Genomic DNA, 12,790 nt, shown 5'->3' with positions numbered 1-12,790 from the left:
TTGTACCCATCTATCATGTGGGACTTTATCAAAAGACTTACTAAAGTCCTTATAAACTGCATCCACAGCCCTTCCCTCATTAATTATCTTTGGCACCTCTTCAAAAAATGCAACCAGGTTGGTGAGATATGACCTTCCCCGTACAAAACCTTGCTGCCTGTCACTAACTCGTCCAATTTCTTCCAAATGTGCATATATCTTGTCCCTCAGTATCTTCTCCAAGAGTTTCCCCACCACAGATGTCAGGATCAGTGGCCTATAATTTCCTGGATTACCCCTGCTTCCTTTCTTAAATGAGAAAACAATATTGGAGGAAGTGCTGGAGAAACTCAGCAGGTCTGGTAACGTTGCGGAGAAAGAAACAGAGTTAACAATTCCAGTCAAGTATGACTCTTTTTTTCAGAAAGAATGAAGAGATAAGAAAGTAGGTTTTGTTCATGAAGAGCTGATAGTTAAATGTTGTGGCTGTTGAAGTGGGGGGTTATGCGATGACATCGGTAGTTGAACAGTCAGGTTCATGGCCCTCACCTTGCAAATCAGTTGGGATTCTGTAGTTCAGATTCCTTTGGACTATGAATGAATTCCAGCAATCAGGGTGGGAGAGAAGCCTTTTGTTGTCCTGTTTCTATTTTTCTTTTACTGAGCTAACTTGCAGCTCTTAGAGTATCTTTACCTGCAATGCAGGGGTGACTCGGGGATTGTTCTTTGATTGTGACTTTCAGAGCACATTAATACTTAAACCCAGTCTAGTACACCTGATGGAGAAAGGAAGCATACAATAGGTCTAGGTAGCAACAAATTGATGAAGCCCTTGAGGAGTATCGAGAAATTAGGAAGGAATTTAAACGCAGAATTAGAAAGGCTAAAAGGGGTCATGAAATGTCTATAGCAAACAGGGTCAAGGGGAATCCCAAGGCTTTCTATGCATATATTAGAAGAAAAAGGCCAGCAAGGGAAAGAGTAGGTCCCCTCAAGGACGAAGGAGGGAAGTTATATGTAGAGCCACAGGAAGTGGGAGAGATCCTTAATGAGTACTTTGTATCGGTATTCACCAAGAAGAGGGACATGACTGATGCTGAGGTCAGGGATGAGTGTGCGAATACTCCAGAGAATGTCAATATATTGATGGAGGAAGTTTTGGGTATCCTAAATTGCATTAAGGTAGACAAGTCCCCAGAACCAGATGGGATCTATCCCTGGTTTCTATGAGAACAAGGGAAGAAATAAATAGGGCATTAGCAGATATCTTCACATCCTCTTTGACTACAGGTGAAGTTCCAGAGGTCTGGAGATAAGCCAAAGTTGTTCCCTTGTTTAAGGAAGCAGGGATAATCCAGGAAATTATAGGCTGGTGAGCCTGATGTCTGTAGTGGGAAAACTCTTGGAGAAGATACTGAAGGACAAGATATATGCACATTTGGACAGATAGGGACAAGCAGCATGGTTTTGCATGGGGAAGGTCATGTCTCATCAACTTGATTGAATTTTTTGAAGAGGTGACAAAGATAATTGATGAGGGAAGGCTGTGGATGTAGTTTATATGGACTTTAGTAAGGCATTTGATAAAGTCCCACATGATAGATGGGTACAAAAACTAAAATCTCATGGGATTCGCGCTGGGCTGGCTGTATGGATACAAAACTGGTTTGGTCATAGAAGACAGAGGGTAGCGGTAGAAGGATGTTTTTCAGAATGAAGGCCGGTAACTATTGGTGTTCCACAGGGAACAATCTGAGGTCCTCTGTTGCTTGTAGTATATATAAATGATCTGGACAAAAATGTGGGTGGTCTGATTAGCAAGTTTGCAGATGACACGAAGATTGGTGAAGTTGCTGATCATACTGATGATTGTGAGAGGATACAACAGGATACGAATAGATTGGTGACTTGGGGACAGAAATGGCAGATGGAGATTAATCCAGACAACTATGAAGTGATGCATTTTGGAGGATCAAATTTAGGTGTGAATTATATTGTAAATGGCAGACCCCCCTTAGGAACATTAACATTCAGACTGATCTGGGCATGCAGGTCCACAGTTCTCTAAAAGTGGCAACATAGATGGTCAAAGTGATTGAGAAGGCACGTGGCATGTTTGCCTTCATTGGCCGGGGCATGGAGTATAAGAGTTGGCAAACCGTGTTGCAGCTATATAAAACCCTTGTCAGGCCACTTTTGGAGTATTGTGTGCAGTTTGGGTGTCACATTACCAGAAGGACATGGAAGCTTTGGAGAGAGTGCAGAGAAGGTTCACCAGGATGTTGCTTGGTCTCAAGGGCATTGACTATGAAGAAAGGTTAAAATGACTAGGATTGTTTTCACTGGAAAGACGGCGGCTGAGAGGAGACCTGATAGAGGTCTACAAAATTATGAGAGGCATAGATAGATTGGATAGTCAGAAGCTTTTTCCCAGGGTTGAAGTTTCAATTACAAGGGGGCTCAGGTTCAAGGTGAGAGGGGGAAAGTTTAAGGGAGATGTGCAAGGGAAGTAGTAGGAGCCTGGAATGCACTGCCAGAAGAGGTGGTGGAAGTGGGCACGTTGGCGACATTTAAGAAGCATCTGGATGATTACATGAATAGGGAGGGAATAGTTGGATACAGACTGAATAGGGGCAGAAGGTTTGTTTTTTAGATTAGTTGGGGCGTGATGATTGGCACAGGCTTGGAGGGCTGAAGGGCCTGTACTTTGTTCTTGTTCTTTGTGTGATGGCATTCAGTCTCATGAACCTACTCCAGTAGATTTGAAACTGGTCTTTAAACCCCTGTCCTGTACATTCTTCAAAGTGAAAAACACAAGAGTGTCTGCAGTTTGATACAGAAGTCTAAGGAGGTAGCTTGCCGTTGGGCAGGGGTTCATCAGTCTTGTTATCTTTGTAGTCATGACAGATCTCAATCCACAGTATCTTGGCTTAGCTCTTTCCCCCTTTGAAGAGCTGTTGTTTGAGCTTCTCTTCACATCTCTAGGTGTGACATTCCTTAGGTCTTCCTGTCAAGATAACTACTTAATTTACATCGACAGTCACGTTAGGCTATCTCAAATATTTTTTTAAAAATACATTTTGGAATTACAAGTTAAAAATATGTCCAGTACTCGGGGTTCTGATCCACAGTCATGACCATTAAAATATCACGTCCTGTAAACCAAAACACTGCACATTCCCAAACTCGTAAAGAAAATAACTTTCAAAACAAAACAAATTCAAAAATATAAAAGGAATATGCTAACTCTTTCTCCTGAGGTTCTGCAGGCTGATTCTCCCACTGGCCAAGTACTCCCTCAACAGAGATCATCACAAAAGGTTAATTAGTTTCCATATCTCCTTTTTGTTTTGAGACACTTGTGTGTAGGAATTAGTTATGTGTTTGTTTTATAACAACAGGGACTTGACATTGCAGCTTTGGGATGTCAAAGCATGATGTAAATGTAAATTATTTTCTTTTTATAATTGTTTGTCACTCCTTCTTAAACAGCAAATAAATCATTCCACACTCTGTCTCCTGTTGATATTGAGACAGCAGCCACCAAATCATCCTAGTGATCCTCCCTAGCTCAGGTATCCTCGCCAACTCCATTCTATGAACTGACAAACCCCATCACCTTGTCTTAATTTCTTGATTCTCTTTCCATTCTTCTGGGTAGCTCAGGTACTACCATCCTGAAGCAAAGGAATTGCTCAAAAGAATTAGTCAGAATTTATCAACAGAAAGAGGCCATTTGGCCCATTGTATCTGTGCCAGTTGACAAAGTGCTACCCAGCCTGATCTTACTTTCCTGAACTTTGTCCATAACCCTGTGATCATAGCTCCTCAAGCAGATCTGGAATTTAATTTAGATAAATGTGAGGTGTTGCATTTCGGTAAGGCAAACCAGGGCAGGACAAACACAATTAATGGTAGGGCCCTATGGAGTGTTGTCAAACTGAGAAACCTAAGGGTTCTGGAGCATAGTTCCTTCAAAGTGACATTGCAGGTAGACAGAATGAAAATGGCATTTTGTACACTTGGCTTCATTGGTCAAAAGTTTGAGTATAGGAGTTGGGACATCATGTTGTGTCTGTACAGGATGTTGGTGAGGCAACTTTTGGAGTACAGTTCACAATTCTGGTCAACCCGCTATAGGAAGGATATCATTAAATTGGAGAGGGTGCAGAAAAGATTTACAAAGACGTTACCAGGTCTGGAAGGTTTGAGTTACAAGGAGAGGCTGGAAAGGCTGGGACTTTTTCCACTGGAGCATAGGAGGTTGAGGGATGGCCTTATAGAGGTTTATAAAATCATGAGGGGCACAGATAAGATGAATAGCAAATGCCTTTTCCCTGGGGTAGGGGAGTTCAAAACTAGACAGCATGACTGTAAGGTGAGAGGAGAAAGAATTAAAAGGGACCTGAGGGCCAACCTTTTCACACAGAGTGTGGTTTGTGTGTGGAATAAACTGCCTTAGGAAGTGATAGATGCTGGTACAGTTATAACATTTAAAAAATATTTGGACAGGCACATGAATAGGAAAGGTTTAGAGGGATATGGCTGGATTGGGAAACCTGGTCAACATGGCCAATTTGGACTGATGGATCTATTTCTGTGCTGTATGACTATGACTTTTTTAAACAGGTTGAGTGTTTCTGTGTCTTCCACCTTTTTTTAATGATTACTTCCTGGTCATCACCACCATCTAAGTAAAAGAAAGTTTCCTGATCACCCCTCTAACCCTTCCACCAACCACAATAAGTCTATGCCCCCTGGTTTTCACCCCTTTGCTCCCATAAAGGGACCCCATACAATGTAATCCACCTCAATTAGCTCTTCCTAGAGTCTCCTTGAGTCATGTTTCCTGGGTCAACCTGCCTTTACTTCATCTCCCAAGACACTTATTTTTGTCACTGTATTCTCTCTTCTAATCCTACATTATATTTATGGAGTGTTTCAATCATTCTGACTATTTCACCACCCAAAATCTTTAAAATTTCACATTTCCAAATGTTATTCCCTTGAAAAAAGTGCTTCCTGGATTTTCTGTTAGATGGGTTTGGTTCTAATTCTAAGCTTAAGTTCCTCTTGTGTCCAAACCCTTCGCACCTCCTCCCCCCAGCTCCTCGTCCTACTCTGTTCTGGAGTGACATGAATGCCAGGCAACAAAGTGAGAAAGTGAGAAAGTGAGTTACCTCTCGGGCACCAATGTTTGCCTGGTCCAGCTGGAGGGAGTACAAGGTATCTTTGGCTCCAATGAAAAGGCGGTCGTGGTACTCATCGAGGAACATCGAGCGGAAATCCAGGAAACCACGATGACCAAAGAACATGACTGATCGATTGGCTGCCAAGAGATCTGAAGCAAAGAAAGCAATAATGTTGAGTCAACCCACCATTCGTTGCCAGCTCTTTGATCTATTGTGGTTAGGTCCACAGGAAGCCAGAGCGTATCACTATGCCTTCCATTGAGGTTTGGCAACTGGCCCACTCATACAATGTCTACTGATCCCATTAGACTGGGAGGATAATTAATGAAACACTATGGAGACACCACAGGAGGATACACTCAACTGGAAATGGACCCATTGAAACACCTTAGGTATAATAAAAGCTAAATACTACCAATGCTGGAAATCTGAAACAAACGCAGAGATTGCTGGAGAAACTCAGCAGGTCCGGCAGCATCGGTGGATAGAGAAACAAAGTTTCAAGTTCGGTATGATGCTTCTTTAGAACTAAAAGGTGTCAGAAAATGTTCTTTTAATATACTTCTGACAGAGGTGGAGGCGCGCAAAGGGGGTGAAAGGGTTTGAGGTGAATGCGGGAACAGGGTCCTGAGTTGGATGAGGTCAAAAGTCACATAGCACCCAGGTTAGAGTCCAACAGGTTTACTTGAAATCACAAGCTTTCAGAGCAGCGTGTGACTTCTGACCTTGTCCACCCAGTCCAACACTGACACCTCCACATCTTGAGTTGGATGATCAGCCACGATCGTATTGAATGGTGGAGCAGGCTCGAGGGGCAGAATGGCCTCCTCCTAGTCCTACTTTCTATCTTTCTGTGTTAGGAGCAAGCAGCCGATAGCAGAGAGGCCTGGTGCAAAAGACAAAAGGGTCGTTGATGGTGGTGAAAAAGAAAAAGAGGTATAAAGATGGGTGTGAATTGGTGACCCAATCCTTGGGTCAGCTCCCAAAATAAGTTTTTAATGATGATACGTTTGTATAAAAGTGGATCCCAATCATGAGGATTTTCTTCCTCAGCTTCTGAGCAGGCATTCCTGTCTCAAATCTGCAAAATCCCCTTTATTAAGAGAAAGCACAGTGAATCTAAACATCTGAAACTAATAATCTCGAACAAAAACTTAGCGCTAATACTAAAAACCTGATTTACAAAGCAATAAGCCTGGGATTCTGCTGTGCTGCTAATATATATTTCCCAAGTCCATGCTAAAGCACTGTTATTAAGAAGCCCAATTTCTGTTATTAATTCTTGTGAATTCTTCTGTTCATATCTTTCTTCCAACACATAAAAAAAAGTCTGAATGAAATGCTGGCAAATCTTGAAAGGAAATTCCCCAGCTAATGGCATACAACTTTTGCAGATTTATATATAAGAAGCAAAGAAAGCGAGACCACCATTTAATCATACCTTTTGTGACCTCAGAATGTCTCAAAGTACTTTACAACCATTGATATAGTTTTGAAGTGCTAGTCACTGTTGTAATGTAGGAAACTCAGTAGTAAAGTTAAACACAACAAGCTCGCACATAAAGACATTGAAATGAAGGCCAAACGTTTCGGTGAGTTAATTAAGCAATAAGAACATCAGAGAGGACAGTTTACTCTCAAAGTAATGCCAGCCAGGATCTTATAAAGGGCAGCCAGGGTCTTGGTTTAGTGCCTCATCCCCAAGATCACACCTTCAACAATATTGCACTTGCGTTTTGCCGCAAAAGAGACATTTTGTCAAAACCTTTTGTCTTGCATTCATCAGAAGAATTTGCAAGAAATGCCAGCATAACGGAAAAAACAACCTTTTTTAAACTGTGTGAGAATAGCGTGCTGATTGTTGACAAGCGGATTTTGATTGGTAAACCTATCACCATGGACAATGCACCAGTTAGACAATGACTGACTGTAAACTGCCAAGCTTTGTTTAATTTTTAACCAGATAGTCTTGCAAACTGTTCTGATGAGTCCAAGACAAAAAGCCTTGGCATATCTTGTGTTTTAAGAGTAATGTTGAAGTTTTGTTCTACCAAATAACTATGAACGCAGCATTCCCTCACTACTGAGAAAATAAAATATACTATGGTGTTACTTTGAAAAGTTGTGGTTTCTCTTCAATTTCCTAGCCAATTTTTATTTTTCATACAAGATCACAGAAGAAAAACTCTGATCATTATCTGCTATTTGGATGAGCCTACCGTGTGCAAATTATCTGTTGCGTTTCGTACACTATGCTGCAACTATACTTCTAAAGTTCTTCATTGGTTATAAGTTGTTGTGGATTGTTTCGGGGTTCAGAAAGGGGATTATTACTAATGCAATTTTTTCTTCCATTCTCAAATTCCAGACCCTGGGGGATTGGTTAGTTTGGTTAGCTGTTCGGCTGGTTTGCAATGAAAAGTAATCCCAAAAGCATGGGTTCAATTCTCACACTGATGATTCAGGACTCCCCTTCTCAACCTCTACCGTTGCATGAGATGCAGTGACCATCAGGTTAAACCACCACCAGTCATCTCTCTCTAATGAGAGAGTAGTCCAAGATGTAGCTTGGCTGATGGAGAGAAGAGTAATGCCCGTCAGATCCTCCATGTATGCCCGGTCTCTATGCACCACCGCACGCTGCCCTCAAAGCGGCCGAGCTCGTGAAGACACTGTCACACATCTCCTTCTGGAATATGCCTTTGCAAAGGAAATCTGGAGAGAAATGTGATGGTTTTTGTTGAGGATCATCACATGCAGCTCCGTAACGCAGGACTCTGTGTTCTAAGGGCTGACACACACCGAGACAATAATCAATAGCGCCTGGAGGACCATCAACTCGGTGAAAGATGCTCTTTGGTTTGCCCAAAACATGCTGGTCTTCCAGCACAAGGAGTTGACCTTGACTGAGCATTACAGACTGGCACATTCTAAGGTCCAGGGCTACATACTGAAGCACACACTAAAGCTTGGAACATCAGCCACCAAGATACGATGGGGAAAGACCACCAGCTAAGGACTTTCTTCCAAAGTGTAATGAAGGTCTGTTCAGTTGTCAGACCCCACTTATTGCTTTAAAATATGGATATTTTCTTCCTGCATGAGGTAGAAGTGCCTTCGTTATTTGCAACTGCACAGGATGTAAAATTCAAAGGTTCAATTTGTTACTTCTCCCTCGTTGGAATAGATCAGAAGGAGAAATTTCTGAATGTACTTATTTTTTTTTAATGAATAAAGTATATTTTTGCAATAAAAGAAATGAGAGAGCAACCCACTATGGTGGCTTTAACATAATTTCATTTACTGGACGCTACCTGTACATTATCAACAGTGTTCCCACATCACATGAGCATTCTTTGCAATATTAAAGACAAGTGGCTTCGAAGGGAAGAAAAGTTTATGGTGTGAGGAATGAGAATTCTCATGTAAGCTAGATAATTTCTGAGGTAAATTCTGAGGGAAATTTAAAAATCATGTGTCGAAAGGAGGAGTTAGGGTACACTAAGTACGTTGCTTCTTGGAAAAAAGTTAGAAATTCCTAGAAATATTCCTCCCTCAGCCATTGTCACCAAAATTGGATGAGCACACTTTTCAACTGATTACAGATTGTGGGAATTCGCCACATACAGAACACCCCTTGCTTGATCAAGGGTTATCAGGAGAATGCAAGAAAGCCATGATCATATTGAATGGCAGATCAGGCCCATCTGTCCAATGGCTTACCCATGCTCCGTTTTATTTTTAAGCAGCCTTATGATCTTATGGATCCCAAGCAACAACAGCCACTGGAATTTATTATTGACATATTTTGGAGTTTGATCACAAATGTAAACACATGTCCTCCTTTCTGTTCATTCGAGACAGGAGTCGCTCACACAAATAGAACCGAAAACACTGGAGAAACTCAGTGGGTCTGGATAGCATCTGTGGAGATAGAAACATTTCAAGTCCAGTATGAGTCTGTTTCAGAACCTGAGCTTTATTTCAAAGCTCCAGCAGCTGCGGTATTTTGCTTTAGACTGAGACGTTGACTCTTTCTTTTTCACTTCTACCTGGGTGGCATGGTGGCTCAGTGGTTAGCACTGCAGCCTGACAGTGCTGGGGACATAGGTTCAATCCCAGCTTTGGGTGACTGTCTGTGTGCGGAGTTTGCATATTCTCCCTGTGTCTGCATGGGTTTCCTCCGGGTGCTCCGGTTTCCTCCCACAGTCCAAAGATGTACAGGTTAGGTGGATTGGCCAGGCTATAATTGCCCAAAGATATACAGGCTAGGTGGATTAGCTGTGGGAGTTACAGGGGTAGAGGAGTGGCCCTGGCTGTAATGCCCTTTGAAGGGTTAGTGTGAACTCAATGGGATGAATGGTCTGCTTCTACACTGTAGGGGATTTGGTGATTCAACAGATACTGATTAAAGAGGAAGCACTTTTATTTCGGGATGGAGTGAGTCAACCTGACATGGAAACTTCCTTAACATAAGACACGTGTGTGAGCTGCTGTTGCTCTTTATCTTATCTGAAGATCTCTTCGTTAGTCAGTGGGCGTCAGTTAGCTCAGTTGATTGGATAGCTAGTTTGCAATGCAGAGTGACACCAACAGCGTGTGTTCACTGGCTGAGGTCAGCATGAAGGCTCTCAACCTTCCCCTGGCCTGAGGCATGGTGACCCTCAGGTTAAACTCATCACCGGTCATCTCTCCCTCTCGCTCTCATGAAAGAGCAGCCCTATGGTCCTCTGGGACTGTGGCTACTTTACATTTCTTGTTGGCCGAGGCAGATACGTGGCAAGTGGATAACCATTCCTTTCCTAAGCCCCCTGGGCATCTGGAAAGTGCCTTACCATTGACGTGAAATGGTTAAGGATGAAATATCTTACCAGTTCTTTTGTAAAACAATCCCACTCTCAACGCCAGGTGATGATTTGACTCTAGAAAAGCCACAAGCCTGAATCAACATCTTTATCTCGTCATGGCCATTTCTGTCAGTCATGTTGCTGAGTACCTCCTGTCTTTCAAATAGGGTTTGACACTTTTGAGGGCGACCTTGTAAGGTTACTCCGAGTGACGGCTGTTACCGGATCCCAATGAAAACATTCATGATGATGTTTTAAAACAAATCGTGTCTTTCTTTCTCTCGTCACCATTGTGGAAAGGTGGCTCAAGGCCAGGCCTTAGCCGACGTCAACCTGTTTCAAGCACGAAGCCCCAGGGCTTTCCTTGCAATAATTACACCTCAAACACTCTGAATTTTCACTCAGCCGTGAACACAATTCTCCGTAAATGATGAAGTCTAACAGAAAACAGAAGCGCCTATTTAAAACGCGGCCTTGGAAACACAAACAAGGTATTGTACTCCAATACAACAGGCTTATAATGTGTTATAAACACACCAGATGGTCCAGTTTGGCTTGGTTCATTCAACTACTTTCCCCTAATAGGCTATTTCTGGGCCATTTATAATCGCCGCTTACAGTCAAATCTCTGTTGTCACAAACCAAAATGCACAAATGGAGTAAATAAGGTGAAACCGTTTCCTCTGGCAGGAGAACATGTAACTCAAGGACAGAGATTTAAGATAATTGAGTAAAGAATGAAGGGTGCAATGAGGGGACTTTTGATTTTTGGCAGTGCAGAATGCCAACAAATTCCAATGTTGAATCATTTAAAGTCAACGGACTAAACGATGTGGGCTCTATAAAGATCCAGACATTGTCCTACTAGGTTATACTGGAAGTGGGGGCTCTAAAAAGGCCAGGGGCAGATTATGGGTCAGGCAGTAAAGCCAAAAATGAATCCCCTTGGGCTTTTCAGTCATGAGGCACTTGGAGGGGGTGATCCTTACAGTGCTATGAAATTAAGATCTCTGTTTTGTCAAAAAACCTACACCACTAAGAATGTTCCAAAGTGTTTTGCAACCACACAGTGACTTTCGAAGAGCAGTCCCTTGTTACGAAGCTGCAAACGTTTTGCAGACTGCTGGTCCCAACTACAGCAAATGAGTGAAAGACCAGGTTTGTGGCTGAATGAAGGAATGCTGGCCAGTACAGTTAGTACTCCCTGCTCATTCCCAAATCTTGGCAAGTGATCTTTCCACAAATGTTTACAAGATCGATGGTGTAGGGAAGGGCAATGTAGGATCAAGCTGCAACTTAAATCATGTGGATACAAGGGGCAAAGGTTCAAGGTAGCACAGGCCAATTGACGACTGATGACAAGAATCATCTAAAGAGATCATGCAACCCACTGTGCCTATGCTAGATCTGAAAAAGACCTGTCCAATTAGTTCCATCTCCCAGCTTTTTCCTCTTAGTCCTAAGAAATCTGTCCTTTAGGGTAGCTGAGTGGTTAGCACTGCTGCCTGACAGTGCTAGGGACCCAGGTTCAATCCCAGCCTTGGGCACCTGTCTGTGTGGAGTTTGCACGTTCTCCCCATGTCTGCCTGGATTACCCTCAGGTTCTCTGGTTTCCTCCCACAGTCCAAAGATGAGCAGATTATGTAGATTGGCTATTCTAAATTGCCCATAATAGCTAGGGATGTGCAGGTTATATAGGTTAGCCATGGGAAATACAGGGATGGGGTGGGTCTGGGTGAGATGCTCTTTGGAGAGTTGATATGGACTCACTGGGCTGAATGGCCTGTTTCCACACTGTAAGGATTCTATGATAACCCACTGTGCCTATGCTAGATCTGGAAAAGAACTGTCCAATTAGTTCCATATCCCAGCTTTTTCCCCTGAGTCCTTAGGATTTTTACTCTTCAGGTATTTATCCCATTTGTAGTGTTCACTGATTAAACTGATTTATGTCTGATAAGGAGAGTCTGGTGACTGATCTACACTCACTATGCTTGTTGGGTTAAAGCTAAGATATGGACTCAGAGCAAAGTAAATAACACAACAGTAGAAACTAGAAGCTGAGCTATAAGCATGAGTACAAACATTTTATGATTGCAGATACTTTAAACTCTCCTAAATAACCTAGTTGTAGTCTGGTGTCATTTCTTTGCTGCTCTGAGCTGTGTCAACATACAACACAATGTTATTTTCAAGGTTATCTTTCAGGCAGCACATTGAGATCCACAATTACCTCAGATCCATGGTCTCTGCTGAGAAACCCTTGAGCCAGTGGATACAATATTTCCTTATTTACTCTCCTAATGCATTTTTGTTTGTCACATCAGAGATTTGACTTAAAACTGTGGCAGAAATGGTCCCAGAATAATTTACTAGGGAAATGTGTTCGCGTCAGCTCCATCCAGCCAAAATAGAACATCTGGCCAGTAATGTAACACAAGTACTCAGACCCTGGTGACTTGTTTCTGCTGACGCACTCCATCAAAACCCTTCATAATGTTGAGTACCTTATTAAATCCCCCATTAATATTCTCCGCTCAGAACAGTCTCAGTTCCTTCAACCTCTGACTGAAATCCCTCTTCCCAGGTAACATTCAGAGGAAATTCTTCTTCAAACAAGAAGGGTGCAGCAAAATATTCAACTGAGCCATTAAAAACCGCACTAGACGATTATTTGGATAAAAATTAATGTGCCAGGGCATGGGGGAGAAGCAGAACACTAGCACTCAGTAATGATAACAAGGTGTAGAGCTGGAAGAACACAGCAGGCCA

The 12,790-nt window shown here is 42.4% G+C and overlaps 1 protein-coding gene across 1 annotated transcript in view; it reads right to left on the bottom strand.

The window, feature by feature from the left end:
- Positions 1-12,790, bottom strand: part of sema3bl (sema domain, immunoglobulin domain (Ig), short basic domain, secreted, (semaphorin) 3bl) — a 182,003-nt gene that overhangs the window by 89,472 nt on the left and 79,741 nt on the right. The window contains exon 2 of the mRNA XM_020511949.2: positions 5,160-5,320. Within this exon, the coding sequence (XP_020367538.1) occupies positions 5,160-5,320 (161 nt within the window). The remainder of the gene's footprint in view (positions 1-5,159; positions 5,321-12,790) is intronic.

This window comes from Rhincodon typus, chromosome 16 (assembly GCF_021869965.1).
Source record: "Rhincodon typus isolate 14 chromosome 16, sRhiTyp1.1, whole genome shotgun sequence".
Classification (NCBI taxonomy): domain Eukaryota; kingdom Metazoa; phylum Chordata; class Chondrichthyes; order Orectolobiformes; family Rhincodontidae; genus Rhincodon; species Rhincodon typus.
The sequence above is the reverse complement of the archived record's forward strand: the minus strand, read 5'-3'. Positions and strand labels throughout refer to the sequence as shown.